Source organism: Marmota flaviventris, chromosome 15 (assembly GCF_047511675.1).
Source record: "Marmota flaviventris isolate mMarFla1 chromosome 15, mMarFla1.hap1, whole genome shotgun sequence".
Lineage (NCBI taxonomy): Eukaryota > Metazoa > Chordata > Mammalia > Rodentia > Sciuridae > Marmota > Marmota flaviventris.
In genome coordinates, this window is record NC_092512.1 from 41,833,979 (window position 1) to 41,854,601 (window position 20,623).

Consider the following 20,623-nt stretch of genomic DNA (forward strand, 5'->3'; position numbering starts at 1 on the left):
GGGGCCTGGCAGGTCTTAGCAGCTGGTCACTTAGATAATCCCCAAAGCCGATAAATGTCCGCAGGATAGGAATTGACTAACACAGCAGAGTCTAGCCTCTCTAATAGGCACTGGTGCCTTTGGCTGCTCCTGGAGCCACCTGCCAACCCAGAGATGAAGCTGGCTGAAAAAGTGATGGATATGTTGGAAAGGATCTGGGAAATTCCTATGTCCTGGGGAAGAGGTCACAGAAACCCTTCCTCGGTGGTGCAGTGCAAGTCAGGCATACCAAGTTTTGAGTGCTGACCCTGCCATTTATAGGAGCTCTCTGACCTTGGAAAATTTCTTGCAGTGCCTCATTTTCCTCCTTCATTTGGTGAATACAGCAATCCAGTCACATTGCAGAATTGTAGTAAGGAGTAAAGGTCCCTGGAGGCCAAACAGTACCAAATATAGGTCCTTGGAAGTAGGTAGTAAATGGCAGTAGTAGTTGTTATTATCCTTTGCCCTTTATTCACAGGAGTCCCTCCTGGGCTTGAGCTCCTCCCCATGGCTGGGAAGTATTGGCCCCAAGCCTCAGGCCCAGCAATACCAGGGAGCCTGGTTCAGAGATGGTGCTGATTGGGATGTGATTAAATTCCCCTGTTGAGGAACCTCAGCATTCTGGCCCAGGGCAGGAGGGCCAGCAATCTATAGCACTATCTGCGTGGGTCCCTAATTCAGTTATTTTCCAAACGTTCCCTTTATAAGCTCTCCTCCCCTTTCCTCACCTCTCTCTGGGTCCCAGCCAGAAAAGGAAAACAAAGCAGTGTGGGGCTCCCCACAATCCAGGGAGAAGGTTACAGGAGGGAGGAAGAGGCTGTTTGCCGTGGTGGAAAAGACCATTCGAGGAGGCTGCAGCCCCATCCTGGAGGCTGAAGTCCCCCGCGCACACCGGCTCATTCTTGTTTTCTTGGCAAAGCTGGGCTCGCTACTCAAATGTGTCTCTACCTCCATCCTTTATCCCGACAGCTGGCAAGTGCTCTGCTGGGAAGGGCGATTAAGTAGCGCTAAGTGTATTTTTCCACCTAGTAAAAATAAAATAAAACAAAATAAAGCAAACCCAGGATTGAACTGTCATTATTATTTTTTTTTTCTAAAGGGGAGGTGGGGGTCACATGACTGCGAGTAACTGATTTAGCCAAGTGGCTGCAACTCCGAGTTTGCTGCAGAGCCGCCCCCTCCCGGCGGGAGCGCTGACGTCACGGAAAAGCCCCGTCGCGGGTCGCCGGGGCTCGTATAAATCGCGGGACCGCGGCGGCTGCAGGCTGTAGGCTCGGACCGCGGGCACAGCGGAGTCTCCCGGTGCTCAGCGGCCCCGGCATCCCAGCGCGGACCCACTCACGGACGCCCACCCTGCCGGCCCAGCGGAGCCAAGTAAGGGGGCGTCCCGAGGCGCTCTTCCAGCGGCGCGGGGAGCGGGAGGACAGGGAGTGGGCGTTCCCAGCCCGTAGAACTTTCTAAGTTTAAGGGAACCCCTGGAACTTGCTGTCTGCGCTTGGTTTTCTGATAGGGGAAGGAACTTCGGATGCAAAGGATGCATTTCTCATTAGCGGGTTCCTTAGTTCAGTTCAGGAAGAGGGTCACCTCTTCCTGCAGATTGTGTGATCATCGGGTAACCCTCAATGACACTTTCCTTGTTTGAATGCAAGTCGACCCACTAAGGGGCTGCCCTTAAGGTGTCAAAAACTCCCCCATCGATCGGTGGTCCTGATGCGTGGATAAGGATCGTGGTGTGAGGTTTGTGCACCCGTCACTCTCCCGTGGATCTTGCTGATTCAAATGTGAATGCTTCTACTTGATCTCAAGCAGTCTCGGAGAACAGCCCTCCGTGCCTGGTCTTGCAAAGGGAAAGTTGTAGGAAGTTGGTGAATGTGGTTTAGAAAAGTCTTTGGCCTTCTGATTTGTTTCAAGAAGGTGGAAATCTGAAATGGAATTAAATAAATCTTGGAGTGGATGTGGTTTGATGGGGGTGAAGCACTTTGCAAATTTTTGATACATCTGAATGTGACCTGCTGGAATGACTAGGCTTGGGGCTGGAATGCTTTAAAGGTGGTGTCTGTGGGCAAGAGGGCAGAGCTGAGGCATAAACCCCAAACAGAAATTGCCCCCACTCCTCAAATAACGGTCTCTTCAGGCAGCTGGAGAGCATCAGGGCAACTTTACTAAACATGGAAGTTCCCATAAGTGCCTGTCCAGTCCAGCCAGGGGGAGTGATGTCATTGCCACGTGTTTCCCACTGAGGCACACAAGCCTGCAGGACGCTGGTGCAATTAAGAGCCATGTTTAGAAAAGAGCAGCTAACCTGGCCAGCTGGTCCCCAGCAGCCCTGACTTGTTGCTCTTCAAGCCATCTCTGGAGGCTGTGGTTTCCTTCCAACTGCCTCTGTGCCAGCTTAGAGTGGAGACCTCAAGTCTTCTTTGAGGATGGAGGAAGCTTATGGGCAGTGGGCGATGTTAATGGTACTTTTTTTTTTTTTTCCTGTGCAATTGACAGTCTGCCTGAGGACATGGTTACTAATTGTGTGTGTGTGTGTGTGTGTATCTCCCTATTTGAAAGCCTGGCTTGTTGGGGTTTGGAGACTGTTTCTTTGATGTTCCTTAATGATACTTAATTTCGTACCCATTTCATAGAATATCACTAATGACTGACCATGTGTTTAGGTCCCCTGAACGTTCACTTATCTTCACCAATGTTGGCATCTTGGCTGTTTTGCTCCCTAGGACCCCACGATGACTCTGAATAATGTCACCATGCGCCAGGGCACTGTGGGCATGCAGCCACAGCAGCAGCGCTGGAGCATCCCAGCCGATGGCAGGCATCTGATGGTCCAGAAAGAGCCCCACCCATACAACCATCGCAACCACCACTCTGCCAACCCTGAGGACCACTGCCGGCGGAGCTGGTCCTCTGACTCTACAGACTCTGTCATCTCCTCTGAGTCAGGGAACACCTACTACCGCGTGGTGCTCATAGGGGAGCAGGGGGTAGGCAAGTCCACCCTGGCCAACATCTTTGCAGGCGTGCACGACAGCCTGGACAGCGACTGCGAGGTGCTGGGAGGTAGGTGTCGCAGGCTTGGTGGGCTTCTGTCTCTTAGCAGTGGTCCAGGCAGAAAGAGAGCCAGAGGGTTATTTATCTGCAGACTTGGGAGCTGAAGTTATGCCTTCTTGGCACTGGATGGGAAGCTGAGTCCCCAGAAGGGCCCTGGCACAGGCCCTCATGACAAGAAAATGACAATGCTTATAGATAAGACCAAAGTCTGTTGAACCTGAGCCATAGGGAGTTTCTGAGATTCCTAATCGGAAGGGTCTGAGGGAGGCTGATTAAAGAGGACAGAGCCAGAGTTCAGGATCCCACTTCTTGCTCTTGCTGACTCTGTCCTGGATCAGATTCCAAGAGCTCAGTACAGGTATAGCCTTTTCCCATGGTTATACCTACAACAAAACTGATTAAAACAACAACAACAACAACAACAACAAAAACTGTTTGAGTATATTTACCAGCCTCTTACAACCAATATTAAAGACTTACTGGTGTAAAATAGTTCAAAATCTGTATTTGAAATAATTCAGTATTTTTTTAAAAAAAATTTTGAAATAATGACAATGATGATGAATACTTTGTATGGAGTCTTATAGTTTTTCCAAGATAATTTTCCCTGTACAATATAATTTCAAATATTTACTTGTTGAAGCCCTATTTCTAAAATTGTTTTGTGATAATAGTATTTCATAAATGCATGTGTTCCTTAATAACAGGAAAAGGAGAGCCTTATATTCTGCGATGGAATATAAGGATCCTAATAGCCAGTGGTGTCCATACAGTGTCCTCCAACTACAGCGCTGATCTTAGCACATGTAACCGGGGTAGCTGTGTGTCCCTATTTACTACTATTAGAAATGAAGGAAGAACTGTCCAGTGTACCCAAGTCACATGGTTTGTCCATATTTCCAGCTGTAACACACAACTGAATCACAGACTTCCGGGGTAGGAAAATGGCTTAGTGGTGACTCATATTTCCTCCCCATCTGATGCATATGAATCCTACTCCTCAATACATCAGCCCATTCTGTCTAAAGGTTTTATTCCTCTGGACTGTGTCAGTGTCAGGGAGTTTACTGCTTCAAGAGGCAGCTCAGGAACTGGGCTATAAGTGATGACTCACTGATGTAATATCAATTTCTCTCTTACTTTGGGCTTTGCCTATCCCAGAGTTGCAGGACTGGTGCTGTATTGCTGATTCTCTTTTCTTTGTGAAGGCTGGTGGGTATCTGTGTCTAGAAGACAGCTCTGGGGTACCCCAAGATGGGCAAACCACACTGTACCTTCTCACTCAGGAGCTCTGTGTCAGTGGCTATAATTTAGAATGGGGTGAAATTAATTTAAAATTATTAGGTTATTTAAGAAGTAGCAATAGTGTGTTTTGAGGATTGAAAGAATTAAGGATTGACAACTCTCTCATCGACTGACAGGGTTTGTTTGTTTTTAAGAGGGAGGGATTGAAGGAGTGAATAATATACTTTCAAAAATGTTTGTTCATTAGAATGGGGTGGTGTATATCCAGAGGATAGTAAGCATAAAGTATTGAGAAGAGTGATTCATACCTGGAATTTGGGAGGCAGCCTTCTGCATTTGGGAAATCTCTTTATTAGATAAGAGGGAGATAAGGAGAGAGAGAATCTTTTTCTTACGTCCTTAAACTGAGAATCTTTGACAAGTGCTTCCTATCTTACATATCCTATTCGAGTAACTTAATTTATACCATCTAGGATTATATTCCTTATATATAAGCCCTGTTGGAATCACTAGTTGGCTTTGTGTTTCCCACGAGGGAGGTTTTTCAAGACACACTCCTACATTGTTTTTGTCTTTTCCCTCACAGCATTAACCATAAGAAAAAGTATATACAATTTTCTCATCCTTATTTTTCCCAATAAAGATGGATGCTGTTACAGTTATATCGTGATAATGTTATGACTCTCTGTGTACATTTAATGCCATTCATTCATTTATAAACAGTTACTAAACATATACTATAGAACTTGAGTCACTCTGGGGACATGCAAATGTCCTGGGGGCTCCCTTCATAGAGGGTCTCACAGTGTGCCATGGAGGTCAGACATACATCAACTGTAAATGAAACGAGGATGTGATAAGTGTTGTGGAAAAATTGCAAGGAGAACAGGTTATGAGAAAGTGGAATTCAGAGAAAAGACTGTGAAAATCAGAAGAGGCTTCAGGGAAGAGGTGCTGTCTGAGCTGCACCTTAAAGACCCCTAGGATTTGGAAGCGCTGTGCTAGGTGTGAAGGCACTGAACCTGCAGGGGAGTGCAGGAAAGAGCACTGGGCGTGGAGTCTGATGAGTGGGCTTAGACCCCACGTGACACAGACTTAGCTGGGTGCTCTTGGACAAACGCCTTAACCTCCCGAAACCTCCTTATTAGTATCATTGGGACAGTACTTCATAGGGCATTATACAAATTAAAAGAGCAGACATTAAGCAGGTAGTGTAAGCAGGTAGTTTAGTGCTGGCACATAGGAAATGTGGAATAAATGTACTTACCATAGATTCTGGATCTGCTGTTTCCTTCCTGTGTGCTTATTCTCCTGAACTTCGGTTTCATCACTTCTAAGTCCTTATTCCCTATCTACCTACCCTCTTGTCATTCTTGCCTGGGGCCCTTTCAGATGTGCAGAGGAGACATGAGCCAATAGAGGAGAGGATCTTACATTAGAGCAAGCGTATCTTCCTTGATACCTCTTGGCCTCTGAAAGCTGAATGTAGTTGAAAGTTTTTGGGTGGGAGAGATGCTGGAGCCTCAGAGCCTTTGAGAGGCTATAGGAGCCTCTTCTGGAGCGTGAGACAATAGCTCTGCAGGTTCTACCTGCAGGCCTCCAGCCAGTCTTGGGCAGGAGAGACCTTGGGGGTGGGGAAGGATGTAAAAGAAAAATGTACATAATGGGGAAACTATTCAGGACTATAGCAGAAAGGGAGAGAGATTGGACTCAAGTTCAAATGTAATAAGAACAAGTGGGGATTTATAACAAAGGAGCAGATTGGGAGGATCTGTGGGTGGAAAATCACTAAGAAGAAATATCAAAATGAGGGGAATTCTTACTGGAGCCAGGCCAACGACTTAGACATCAAAGGTGGGGGAAATGAGGAATTTGATCAGATATTGAGGCTGGGGAAGTGTCACTAATCTGACTCAGCAGGATTCTGATTAAAACTGGACTCTACAAGGACAGATATGAAAACTCCAGCCAAGAAGAGGGTTCATGATGCACGTTTGGTCAGGGACAGAGTTTTTGTCAGTGGGAGCAGATTGGAAAAGATAAGCTGAGGTGCACTGGTCCAGGGAAAATGGCCACTGAGCACAGTAGCCCCCTCTAGAATCTCCTGGGCTCCACTAGGATGACGTCTCTTGCTATGCAGTGTGCCAGGACACCCCCAGCATTCACACAGAGCATGAAAGAAACGAGGACATCCCAGACAAGCCCCACAGGCTGAAAGGCCCGACCCTTTCTATAACCCCTTGCAAATTTCCAAGAGCTCTTCTAGAATTTCCTGTTCTTTTATTCAATTTGTTCAATCAGCACTTGGAGAGGTTAAAAGATTGCTTGAGGACTAAGGGAGGAAGAGAAACCTAGAGCTTTGGTTATAGGCACTTAGTTAGTGGAAGGCTATTGAGCAGGACTCTGAGTGTCAGGAGAGTCCCCAGTGCACCCAGCCAGAGGGATATAAACCCAAACTGGAAGGAGAGGATCTACTGTTTTAGGCTCTCGGGTCTCCAACACTGTGGTTTTCAGGCAGAGGTCAGGCCAGATAGAATGATCCTGTCAGGAAACTTCCAGAACAGCAAAATATCTTGTTCCCACTTTCACAGCTGTAATTTTTAGTCCACTGTTTCTCTAGACATGTTCTGACATCTCTCAGTCCAAGAGAAATGTGGAGTTTGCTTTGGCCTTCAGCTGTTGGAACATGGTATGTTTCTATGTGAACGACTTGGACAATCAGGCAGATCTCCCTATACCTGCTTTTGGTGGTGACTGAAGGCAGACAAAGTGCCTTCCTGGAGTTTTCTGAGTGCAGGGAGGGTATTTAGAGAAAAGATAAACACTCTGTGGTAGTAGGGGATAGTCAGATCTCCCCTCCCACTCATCTGAGCTGGGCAGGTTTCCTTTGGCTTGTAGGAGTCTGTGCCCTGGGGTCATGAGGCCCTGCCCTCCAGTAAGCCAAACTGCATCCCGCTGTGAGCGCCTCCAAGGGGCGCAGGATGGATGCAGCAAATAGGAGGACACAACAGATTTGTAAACCCCCAGTGGGAAACAGTTACTCCTGCTAATGACACTGGAGGTGGGAAATGGACAGAGCCATCCCTGGTTAACTTCCCCCTGTCTGAGTTTTCTTTTCTTTCCCTTTCCTGGTCCAGTTCTTAGGTAAAGAAGCACTAAACCAATGAACCTCTGTTATAAAACAAGAGCCTCCCTGGATCTCCGACCATAGCACACTTAGGCTGGGATTTATCTGTAGTAGAAAATTCTGGTTGTGGCAAAAACCAGCTTCTTGCATGTGAGAAAGTGATGATAAGAGCTAACACTTTCTACTTTGTGTTCAGGCTTAGTATATGTGACTGTCACACAGTCGTAAGGGGTAGATACGGTTATCAATCTCATTTTGTAAATGAAGAAAACCCAGCCTCAGAGGATTTATGTAAGTGGTCCAGAGCCACATACTTAATTAGGGATGAAACCAGATTCTGATTCATGTTGGCTTGTGCTCATAACCACAGTGCTGTGTATATCATTCATTCATTCATTGGACACATTTTTATTGAGCACCTGCAATGTGCCAGGCACTATCCTGGGTGCTCGGGGCAGAGTAAACATCACAGATGCAAATCTCTGCCCTAACATTCTGGGGAGTTGGAGGCAACAAATGCTAAAATTTTAGAAAGATACATGTGTTGCATGTTCGATGACAATAATGCAAATAAGAAACAAAGCAGGAGATAGAGTAGGGAATTTTAGTGAGACTAAAGAGAGATTTCAAATGAATGGTTAGGGATACCTCCCCAGAAGGTTAAGGTAAGGGACAAGCCTTGCTGGTATCTGAGGGAAGAGCTTCTAGGCAAAAGGATGAATGAGAATAATGGTAAATCATTAGAAAAGTCATAATTTTCAAATGATGAAATTCAAAACGGGAAATCACATTGTGAAAACAGAGTAGGATGGGATCAACTGGAGTTGATAGGGTGTCCTTCTTGCAAAAATCCAAGCACACCCCATGGTGCCACCCCGATGGATTTTTCCAGACTGGAGCTACTTTGGCCCATTGTACTGTGTTCACCTTTCACCTATACTCAATCTGGGCTCAAGTGCAGGGAGGAAAGTTTCCATTACCAAGTAGAACTGGAGGCTGTACTTCTGCTGTACTCAAGATGGAAAATAAGCTCATCTAGTCCTAGAGAACTGAGTTACTCTTGTTGTTGTTGTTATTATTATTATTTTTAATTAATTTTTTTTCTTAAATTTTTTTAAGTTGTTGACAGACCATTATTTTTATTTATTTATATGTGGTGCTGAGACTCAAACCCAGTGCCTCATACATGCCAGGCAAGTGTGCTACCGTTGAACCCCAGCCCCAGCCTTTGTTGTTATTATTTTAAGGAATAAAAAAAACTATAGGTCAAACAGGATAGTCTCAAGATTTTTTTTCCCACTTCTCCAAGGAGGAGAAATATCTCTGAGCTAAAACTCATGAAATTGACAGTGAATGTTCTGGAACCATCCACTGGTAGGTACAATGGATTTCCATGTAAGGCTTATGAAAATAGGGCTTACAGTTAATACTTTTTCATAGCCTCATCCATTAAACCTGAGTCAAAGGCTCTTATGTGAGCCTTGTTTTCATAAGTGGTTTTCCTATACAGAGTTTGAGGAACAATGAAAATGAAGATGTTTTAATTCAACTGGTTTAGAGGTACACATTTGAAAGATACAGGCGATCTGCTTACCAAATACTAGAGGAATAGCCATCGTATATTGTTGAAGATGACAAAAAGCAATTTTTCTTTGCAAATATCTGCGTATCTACCTAGTTAGTGGCATATTTAGTGTGTTTTTTAGCATAACTTTATGCATGGCCCCCTTATGTCAAAGTGTTGCATATTCATCTGACTTTAATATCAATTTAATATCAATCTTCTTTCTTTTCTAGAAGATACATATGAGCGCACCCTGATTGTTGACGGGGAAAGTGCCACAATTATACTGCTGGACATGTGGGAAAATAAGGTATGCCGAACCTGTTCAAGCTCTCAGAGAGTTCTTGGGCTTGCCCTTGAACAGGCTGTTTGGTGTGAGGGTGACCTTGTTCTACACAGATGAGGTGGGCTCATTTCCTTGATTAAAAGCATTTACTTCTGAAGAACAGAACTGATCTAAGGAACAGGTCATTCACAGATGAGCTCTGAATAACAAGCAAGTGGCAGTGTTCCACCCTTAGTTCTATTAAAAAACACAAAAAGTGTATTTGTTTTAGGGAAAGTTCAAACAAGCATAGAGTTACTTTCCAACCACATAAAACCATCTTGTATGAAGTTGACATTCTCAACACTAGTCTTCAACATTTACTTTTCAAAGGTTTTGTGCTTCTGAGCATATATGCGAGACCTTCTGTTTACTGAGAACCCTCCTCACCAAAGGTTTCTTAATTTTATTCCTTGGAAAAGGAAAAGGAATTTGGGGGGGGGAGTTAGAAATACCGTATGGCAGAGCAGTTATGTAATTTATCAACTCAAGCTGTAAAAGACATAGGAGAGTAAACTCTTTTGGGCACAAATACCATACAGGCTAGTAATCTTCACAGCCCCAACATCTCACAGAAATGGAAGTTCAAAGGATTTTGAAGAGTTTGAAGCAGTTTTCTTCCCTTCTGTTATCAGCAAAGGTACTTTAGGATACACATATGATTTCTTTGCAAAATGACACTTTCTTTCCCAGGCCACCCTGAGCTCATAGAGGATCTTTTCATTTCTTTAGGGAGAGAATGAATGGCTCCAAGACCACTGCATGCAAGTTGGGGATGCCTACCTGATTGTCTACTCCATCACAGATCGAGCGAGCTTTGAGAAGGCATCTGAGTTGCGAATACAGCTCCGCAGGGCCCGGCAGACAGAGGACATTCCTATCATTTTAGTTGGCAACAAAAGTGACCTAGTTCGGTGCCGGGAGGTGTCTGTATCAGGTAAGAGAGGTGGTACCAGTGCCTTGGAAACAGCCCCTGCCTATAAGTTCTTCCCTTCCTCTTTCATGAGGCTGGCATCAGGGACTCATTAAAATGCTCCATAAAAATACTTCTGTACTTTCCAAGACTGCTCCAGTCCCCAACAGTCATCCCCTGCTGGTTGCTCTACCTTGTCCATCTGGTTTTCCTGCAGGAGTCCAATCTCCTCACCCCAAGAGGTTTCCTGGAATTCCTTTAGGGAAGAGATCATGCTCAGGGACTTTTCATTTTTTCTTTCTTTTCATTCCTTCTATATTTTTTAGAGCATTTTTCTTCTTATTCAGATTAGTTTGACCTCTGTACAAGACAACTATATATTACTTTTAACAGCAAACTTGAATGTCACATGGGTTATGTTGGTGGTTTTCCATGAATGCATTATGATAATCCTCCTAAGCCACTCTAGAAACTTCTTATTCTTACTCTGATAAAATACCTGGTTGGCCCTATTAGGAAGTCTTTTATTTTTAAACTAGCTGAAAATGGTAGCATTATAGAACTTAGAAACATTAACAAGAAAATTCTCTTATTTTACATGGGGGAGAACCCTCTTTGCAATGGACTGAATACTTCAGCTCAACAGAGACATGAACTGAAGCTTTCAAGCTAGGCTTTAATGAAACACATGACACACACATATACAAAATGGAAATGCCCTAGGTTATAAAATTAACCTCCTCTTATCACACCTGTAGCTCTAAAATTATAAAAGGAATTGCTAAATAATGTACACCCTCTGGTGATTTGAAATGCCATCCTCAGGGATTTATTGGCAGTCTCCAGACTTTTCTCTTTGTCCTCGCAGGGTTCAAGGAAGGGAAAAAAACATCTTTTTTTGGGGCGGGGGTGATGGTACTGTTAGGAGCAGTCAACCACTGAGCCACATCCCCAGCCCAATTTTGTATTTTATTAGAGACAGAGTCTCACTGAGTTGCTTAGCACCTCACCATTGCTGAGGCTGGCTTTGAATTTGGAACCTCCTGCCTCAGTTTTCTGAGCCACTGGGATTACAGGCATATGCCACTGTGCCCAGCTGGGAAAAGAACATCTTTATGCAAGAAGGATAGGGAACTCTGATTTAGGGTAATTGTGGGAAAGAGTTTCCTTGAGAATAAGAATTCTATTCTGGCTGTTACTGGTCCCTCCAAGCCCTAGAAATAACTTCCTCACCCTATCCCCTGCTTCTAAATTTCAGCTAAGACATTAATCTGATGGTTTTGCATACTTTTTCACACTTAAGTTTGAGGATACTTCTTCTTTGTTGAGTGGACACCCAAGTGCTTATAGGACTCTTGAGATAGTGACCTAATACATATTGTCCCTTGTACAATGTAAAAGTAAAATGCAGCATTGCTAGACCCTGCTCTGGAGAAGAGAAACCCAACCCAGTCAAGACCGTGTACTCAACTTGTTGGGAATGTCTTACTACTAAGACATGATTGTCCACAAAAATCATTACTTTCCAAACTGGAATTGGGACATGTGATCATTGAACACAATGAAATATTTGAAATTGAGTTTGTTCCAGAGAAGCTTGAATAGTTTGATGTAACTGAAAAACCTCATTAAAAAAAATATTATAGGGCTGGGGTTGTGGCTCAGTGGTAGAGTGCTTACCTAGCATGTGTGAGGCACTGGGTTTGATTCTCAGCACCACATATAAATAGGTAAAATAAAGGTCCATTGACAACTAAAAAAATATATATATTTAAAAAACCCCTACAGCTTTTTTTTTTAAGAGAGGAAAGGCAAGTGGTAAAATCCTAATTCTCAATTTAGGTATATATATGCACAATAGAATATTATTCAGCATTAAAAGAGAACAAAATCATGGCATTTGCAGGAAAATGGATGGAGTTGGAGAATATAATGCTAAGTGAAGTTAGCCAATCCCAAAAAAACAAATGCTGAATGTTTTCTCTGATTTAAGGATGCTGATTCATAATGTGGTTGGAGGGGTGGGGTATGGGAGGATTAGATGAACTCTAGATAGGGCAAAGGGGAGAGAGAGGAAGGGAGGAGGCATGGGGATAGGAAAGACGGTGGAGTGAGATGGACATCATTACCTTAAGTACATGTATGAAGACACAAATGGTGTGACTCTACTTTGTGTACAACCAGAGATATGGAAAAATTGTGCTCTATTTGTGTAATATGAATTGCAATGCATTCTGCTGTCATATATAACAAATTATAATAAATAAAAATAAAAAAGAGGGGAAAGTCAAATGGTAGCATTCTAATTCTCAGTTCAGGAAACTGAGTCAAGAGAAAGCGTGTGGATTAGAGATTTAAGTTGACCTGGATTCACAGCCACTTGCAGGCAGTGTGAACTCTGACAAGTTTTAAAAGAGCCCTGCCCCCAATTTCTTCACCAGCCTGATCGGGGATAATAATGTATTTTCCAAGATTGTTATGATCATTGAAAAAGTGTTTATAAAGAACTTAGCCTACTTCTTGGCATGTAGTCAGTCCATAATAAATTCAGGCTATGGTTTTATGTTCTAATTAATATGCTATATTTGATGCAATTGGACCTTCACACAGTTAATTCCTGGTGAACATATCTGAAGATAATCTCCCCTGCTTCCAGGGATCCTTTTGTGGGACTCTGTCCTTCTATTTGTACCCTGGGAGGGCATGTGTCATAGTGGCTCCCTCTATTCATTGTTTATAGCACTGACCTAGAGTTACCCTCTGAGGATAGTTTTGCGGGAATCATCCAGCTTGGCTGCATGCTGGGTGCGATCACATTCTTCAGTCCCCCTGACTTTGTCCTCTGCCTTTCCTTACCAGAAGGGAGAGCATGTGCTGTGGTGTTCGACTGCAAGTTCATTGAGACCTCAGCAGCTGTCCAGCACAACGTGAAGGAGCTGTTCGAGGGCATTGTGCGGCAGGTCCGCCTACGTAGGGACAGCAAGGAGAAAAATGAGCGGCGGCTGGCGTACCAGAAACGGAGAGAGAGCATCCCCAGGAAAGCTCGGCGCTTCTGGGGCAAGATCGTGGCCAAAAACAACAAGAACATGGCCTTCAAGCTCAAGTCCAAATCTTGCCACGACCTCTCTGTGCTCTAGACACCAAGCATCACCCAGATGTCCTCCTGATGGACATCGTCAAAGGCCACTGGGACCAATAATCTATATTAGATTGAATACTTGAGTATTGTTAGATGTGGCTTCCCTCAATGCAGCTGGGAATGAATATGTTAGCCTCATGGGCAACAAAATGCATGGGAAATGAAAGATCTTTGTAAACAATTAGTATTTATTTATCGAAAAAGGCTGACTTTGCTAAGTGGACACTTAATGCTCATTATGGGACATGTTTGGTGTTCACATGTTTTTTTGTTTTTTTGCTCCTTTGGATAGTAGAGAATCAAAGCTTACAAAAGAATGCCTAGAACAAGAGCTTTTCATCACTAAAATTTTGCCCAGTGTTCTTGCCATTGGGTGATAAACGAACATGGGAACACTGAAAGGATTTATTCAAAGGAGGAGAACTGTCCATGTACCTTATCTCCATGGAGCTAGAATTGTAAGAACTGGGCTCATCATGGTCATGACTATCAATGCTCCATCAAACTGTGAAAAGAAATGATGGATCTTGCTGGAAACTAAAGCTTAAGCTAACAATTTTTGTGTAATGCTTACAGAGATTTGTGGTATTGGGAACTAATGTGTGTACCATTTATAGGTTCAAAACATGTATCTTATGTGTCTTACAATTTTTTATTTAAGGGAAGGTTATTTTCAACAAATTCTACTTAGTAAAATCACCTTTTGTGTTTCATTGTTTTTGAAATCATGGAGCTAACATAAAAATATTTTTAAAATCTGAATTATAGATAACCTGGAGTATAAAATGCCAAATTTTTAAATAGAATCAAAGGCTAAATTTTTATAAAATATATAAAAACTTCCAGTATTTTGAGTTAGCCCTTGTATGCTACAGCTCTGCTCTATTTATTATTATTTTGCAAAATAACCATTTTAACATTTGATAAAGCATATTTATGAACATATTTCTTAATAAGAAAAATGTCCATTTTATTACCATTTTCTATCTTTTTCAAAATATACAAGTTTTTACCTTATATGTCTTATAATAAAAGAAATAAAATCTTTGAAAACAAAGACATTCTGTTTTCTTCCCCAAACAAGATGATCATGATTATTTTTATATGGTTTTTTAAAAAAGCATATTCCAGAGAGGAAAAAAAAATAAACCATTCTGTTGTTTTATTTTCTCATTAGCAGAAGCCCAGTAATTATCTGTTTTAAAAATATATCTGTCCTTTGGAATTGTGGTTCACAATTATTTCAAGTTAGTTTTGGATGATTCAGTGGGTAAGTATATGGGGTCCCCTAAATGCTAAGCTATTGTCAAAGCTGATTGATCTGTTCCCTGTGGGATCATAGTCTTCAGCTTTACTGAAGCATTAAGAAAAGTTAAAAAATATAGGGGAGGGGGAACTAGTGATTTTCAGCTGTGGATCAGTCAGGCAAAGCTGGAACCAGAGTCTTCCCTCTGACGTTAATATGGTTGACGTTAATCATGTGGCATTTTTCTGAGGGTGTGTGCAACCCTTATGCTGGAAGGGAACTTCCTGGTGTTGCCCTACCACATCTTCTTTGTCCCCTGTACATTCTCTTTTACTCTCCTACCTCCCTATCTTTATGAGTTTGTAGTCAGATGCACAGGTGACAATCATGGGAACTTTCACATTGTCTGAAGTGACACAGTTCTAAAAAGGTTTGCTCTTTGGTTGACTGCTTCTTTCTCAAGCTAAGGGCAGAGGTTCCGTCTCTCCGCACTATGCTTGTTGAGTTGCTAAAGGAAACACTACAGAGAGGTAATAAAAGAGAAAATTTGGGTTACATGGGCCAAGTGTGAATCTGGACTGTGTCATTTAACATTAGTGTAACTTTGGATAGTATTTAGCTATCAGTTTTATCATCTGCAAAATGGGCTTGCTAATGACACCTACTTGTAAGCTTGTTGTGAGATTAGCGTCTTTTAATCTGTTGTGCAGTAAAAAGCTCAAGAAATGCTAAACTCATGGTTCATCGTGCACATCTTTCATCCTGCATAAATGAGAGCTAGTTTCCTGTGTCTGATTCTTTCAATTCAAGTGGGAACTCCTTCAAATCCGTGACCACAAGTTCTTTTCCTTTTGATCCTCCTGCATGTATTGAGACTTTCATAACTTTCTTTTGAATTTTACAGATCCTTTTAGTGTTTCCTTGAGGGTGACAGAACCTCATTTCTTAGCGAACTAGTTCAGGGGGATAGTGACTGGTCTAAGTTTATGCAGATGTTGAGTCCGGGCCAGGATTGGAGTCAAAATGTGACTCCTGGTTATTTGCCTATTCTAGTCTCCAAAACTGTTTCCTATAACTCAGTCCTCTTGTCTCCATGTATCACACTATAGCACATATCCACCACATTTATGTAGCAAACACACATAGCACACATGCAGCATACACATACCACAGATGTACACAGCAAATATACAGCATATGTGCATACACATATACACACCCTGCATATCAACCTTCCTCAGATCTTTTTCAGACCTCCCCAGCCAAATGGCCAACAGATCCCAGGCCTCCTAGGCAGGATTGACCCACTAGGGCTCCCCAGCTTGAGCCAGGGTGGGACAATGCAGGCAGCACAGCAATCTGAGGCGATTTTTAGTTAAGAGCTGCAACTCCGCAGCCAGATGGACCTGGGTTTCAATGTTTATTGGAAGTGTGGCCAAGTGAAGTTCCTTACTCTCTCCTGGCCTCTGTTTCCCATCTGTAATGTGTCAGGATGGCAGCATTATCTGCCTCATGGGCATGGGGCGAGGATGACCTCAGACCTGCAAAAGCAAAAGTTCTCTTCCAGGGAGAACTGAGACTTTTCCTACTCTAACGCAGCGTCCACACCTTCGCTCACTCACACTTTCTTCAGACTTTATTGGATATTCAGACACTGATGGGTGCTGGGAATGTCATGATGACTAAGATGTTGTTCTTGTCCTCGGAAACCTTGAGGGCAGTAAATCTGACTGTTCCCAAAAGCCAACGAAGGTGGCATTGGAAATAGGAAGAAAATGAAAAGACTTGTGGGATTATTATACTTGGAAGGGCCTGGATTTGTTCCTATTAGATAAAATTTGAATGAAGAAAAAAGTTATTAAAATGATTGAATTAGATGTGGAAAAGTAAATTGGCCTTTAAAAAAAATTCCATTTGGGCAAGGTAGGAGCACTGGAAATAGCTGGATTTTATACATTCCACATTTTTGCTTACTAATACACAAGGTATTATTGCAGGGAAAGAGGTGATTAAGAATTCACTTGGCCAGAGTTAAGAAGCTGCTTATGCAAGGTGCTATGCAGAATACACAGAAGAAAAGGCATCTTTGCCTTTAAGAAACTTAACTATGGTTAACATTGGCAGGAATCGGGGCTGGTGGCCAGTGAAAACAACTGCACAAAAATCTAGAATGTGAGGTCAAAGACAATAATGGCCATCAGAGATGTGAGGTAAGGCAGTGGGCGTGCAGGTGGGAGGAAGAGTTTCCTGGCTGGCCCATGCAGTCCTGGGTGTCTTCTTGGGGGAAACGGCATTGAGTTTCATTTTGAAGATTTCTAGGAGTAAGGTTGGTGGAAGGAAAGAAAAAAGGAAAGATTGGTCTCTATAAAGAAAATAGCAGGAGCAAAGACAGAGCGGCAGGGAAGGGAGATATCTGTTTAGAAAAGTGAGAGAAATTCAATTTGGCCAAGAGCCTTCTGGCAGGCATGAAGCACAGAGTTAAATGTTGAGGCTGGAGTCAGATAAACCCAGTGTCAATTTCTTACATGAATAGAGTGGGTGGAATAGAGTCCCCCCCAAGTCCAAGTTCCACCTGAACCTCAAAATATGACCTAACTGGGAAGCAGGGTCTGTGAACAGATGTAATTAGTTAAGGATCTCAAAAGGAAGCCAGCTTGGTTTTAGGGTGGGTCCCAAATCCAATGTGTGGAGTGCAGAGGAGACAAATGGGCTATGTCAAGATGAGGGTGATGCAGTTACCTGCAGGGAACATGTGGGACCACCAGAGCTGGAAGAGCCAAGGAAGGATTCTCCTCTAGAGACTTCCCTAGGGAGTAGACACCAGGATGTGGGGGTTTCCAGTCTCCAGAATTTCAAGAGTCAATTTCTGTCCATTCAAGCCACCAGGTTTATGGGAAAGTCAGCAGCCCTAGGAACCTGAACACACTGGGTTATGTAGGATAAGTTCATAGCCTGTATTAGTCTCAATTTCTTCATCTGAAAACCAAGAAAAAATAGTAGCTGTCTCACAAGAACATCATGAGGACTAACTGTGAGGCACTTAACCTGTTAACTTATTAACTTGCCCTCTACTCTAGAGGTGGAGAGTGAGTTAGCTGGAATGATAAGTCAGAGAGCGATCATAGGATGAGGCTGAGTTCCAGGCAGAGAAGTTTGGACTTGGCTCGCAAGGCAACACAGGTGCTTCATATTTCAGAAAAGGGTGTGACCCATTAAGATGGTGCTGCTTAGGACATCACCCTGGAGTGCTGAGGCTGGCTGAAGCCAGAAGGCAGGAACCCCACCGGGAAAGACTGATCAGAATACCCCCTTTGCCCCTGCGCTAGAGGGTGGAGTGAGGTGTTTCAGGCAGAGGAAGGGAGGTCTGTCGTGGGAGAGGCCTCACTTCAGAACATGCCTGAGATGTGTTTCTTGGGCCTAGAGAGTGCACCTATCTGGTGATTTTGCAGGAGAAGGGCTCACAAAGCACTGAAGCCTGAGGACTGCAGTGGCCAGAGTAGGGCAGAACATGGCAGCGTGGAAAAAATGTCCAAGTGGGACCAGAGCGCATGTGCGCCAGGTATAGATTTCCCTGGAGTAAGGAAGAGGATTCCAGGGTTGAAACTACCTAGAAAACAGCCTCTGAGCTGCAAGACCCCCTAAACCAGCAATTATTGGTCCAGTCTAATCCACAGCAGAATGAGGAAGTAAAAACCAGATACCTGCTTTTCTTGTCATGTGGCTACAAACAAATATATGCAAATCAAGGACATAAGTTCTCACTGCACAGGTGATCCCCCACCGCACTCATGGGTGCTGGAGAACAGAGTAGACGTAGGAAAGAGAGCTCCCAGTTAAATCTGAATATAGCAGTTAGAATAACTTCGCATATCAACTAGACTCTCATCTCCTTCCACATCTCAATTTTTATGTTCCCCAACTGCGGATGCTGTCAACATCTTAATTATTTCAGAATCTGCCAAGGACAGTGAGCATTCATGAGGTGTGTGCCCTTTCTGAAGCTTAAGACGAGTCATTGTTATTTAGGTTCGCTGGGACTATAGTCAAAAAAACAAGGACAAGAGTGTCCCTGCATCTTCTATTGCACTGAAGTGTTCAGGCTCTTGATTTAAAGTGGAGAAGATTCCTTTTTAATGTCAGACTTTAAGAAAAATCAAAATGCAGGCGAATTTAGAAATACTCTTGCTAGTATCACCCAGAGGCCTGAAGGCAGTCCTTTGATTTGGAGAAATGTGGCTGCCCTGTGGGTAATGAAACAGTTTTGGAGGGCAGTTTCTTAAAACGTATTTTCAATTTTACACACACATATGTATAGACACATCCCCATATATATGTACGTGAATATACACAAATATATACTTACACATTTAAACCAGTCTAATTTAAAAGCTGCAGATGTAGCTGGCAGATGTTTTAAAATAAACACCTGATGGGGAAATCTAGCCCTCCTGTGAATGCTGGCAAAAGTTCCCTTCTGGGGAGTGGAGACCCACAGATGCAAAGGAAGGGCACCTGAGTGAGTATCATAAAACAGGCCCAGCACATGAGGAGTTCTGAGGAGTGTGCCTCCAGCAGTCAGCCAGCTTTTATTTGACAAAAAACCATGATGAGATATATTTGAAAGTAGTCATTTCTTTTTCTGTAAACATCAGGCCAGACAAGGCAATGAGGTAGGAGTGGAAATCCTATTAAAAAAAAATCCGAAGGAAATTGCCTTGTGATTCATCTATTTGATTATAAGATGGAGCTGGTGGCCGGCCATAATGTGTTTCAATATTTGGAAACAGCTTGTGAGGAGCTTGGATTATTTGAGGAATGATTGGGCAAAAGTAGTTCTGAGTTGGAGTGGAAAAATAAAAATGAAAGAAGTCAGGGCCTCCAGATGTCTTTTGGACAAGAACTACTACAGCTATGAATATGCAGCCCAAGGAGGCAGGTGGGTGTCTCAGACACCTCCACCTAGCTCTGTGGGAAGGGCACATTTTAATTGCCATGTGTGCATTATCTGAGTCACTGCCAAGATGACAACGTGGATGAGGATGGAGATGACTAATGTTTACTTCACTTTCTTTGTCTCCTGGCAGCACATGTAGACCAACTCAAAGATGACTCAAGTTTAGAGCTGAAGAGGACCTCAGATACCAAGTCCTCCTACTCCTTTTTTACATACAGAGATATTGAAACCCAAAATGGAATGTGATTTGCTGCAGGAGACTTGGTAGACCAGTTGGCCTGGAACCTAGAGCTCCAGGTCCCAGCTCATTGCTCTTCCCACCAGAGCATGCTGCATGTCACCTGTGTCCATACCATGGCAGGCACAGAGGAGCTCTTTGCTCATTTTTGCTTGGACTTTCCTTATTGAGCTGTAGGCTCTTCTTCAAACTTCTTTCTTCTTGGCACAGCTGTCCAAACTCACTTGTCCCAGGCTTTAGGCTCCTGCCAGGTGAAAGAAGGGTGTCTGAGATGTTGATAAAAGCTAAGAGCTTACGTGCAGAGAACAGAACACTAGTCTTGGAGTGGAAAGCTTTAGATACCAGTCTTGGCTTTTGCTAATTATGAGTGAGTTTTTAAAACCCTCATATATAAAATAAGAATAATGATCCCAACCTCAGGGTTTTAAAGATGAAAGACTGGGCTAAGTAAAAATGATCTGTAATCTAAAGGGTATTCAAATCCTTCAGGGTCATTACAGTGCTGCGCACATATGAGTTGGTATAAGGGCTTGTTTTCATTTCAAGTGCTTCAACAATATTTGAGGGAGAATTACAGGCGTGTGTCTGACTGGCATGGGGAAAAGACTGTGTTGTAGGTGGGTCTCTCAGTGTCCAACCTCCAGCTCACTCCGTGGTGTAGACAGAGATAGATATTCATCTACTTTGCTCTCAGGTTGGACTTAAGCATTTTCCCTTGGAATATATAAAGCCAGTTCAAAAACATTAGCAATTGGGGAGAAGCCAACATTACCTCTTCTGGGAGTGAAACTAGGGAACTC

At 43.2% G+C, this 20,623-nt stretch overlaps 1 protein-coding gene across 1 annotated transcript; it reads left to right on the forward strand.

Moving 5' to 3' along the window:
• The first annotated feature begins 1,269 nt into the window (after window positions 1-1,269).
• Gem (GTP binding protein overexpressed in skeletal muscle) lies at window positions 1,270-14,383 on the forward strand. The gene is made up of 5 exons (XM_071602243.1): window positions 1,270-1,395; window positions 2,742-3,081; window positions 9,242-9,318; window positions 10,066-10,270; window positions 13,106-14,383. Exons 2-5 carry the CDS (start codon window positions 2,751-2,753, stop codon window positions 13,381-13,383), a joined length of 891 nt encoding a protein of 296 aa, XP_071458344.1. The 5' UTR covers window positions 1,270-1,395; window positions 2,742-2,750; the 3' UTR covers window positions 13,384-14,383.
• Window positions 14,384-20,623: the final 6,240 nt, after the last annotated feature.

Bases quoted from the DNA above. Each gene is read 5' to 3' on its own strand.
- Gem (XM_071602243.1), top strand. From the start codon at position 2,751: ATGACTCTGAATAATGTCACCATGCGCCAGGGCACTGTGGGCATGCAG. The intron at 9,319-10,065 runs GTATGCCGAACC...TCATTTCTTTAG, and splicing joins TGGACATGTGGGAAAATAAG to GGAGAGAATGAATGGCTCCA. The intron at 10,271-13,105 runs GTAAGAGAGGTG...TTTCCTTACCAG, and splicing joins CCGGGAGGTGTCTGTATCAG to AAGGGAGAGCATGTGCTGTG.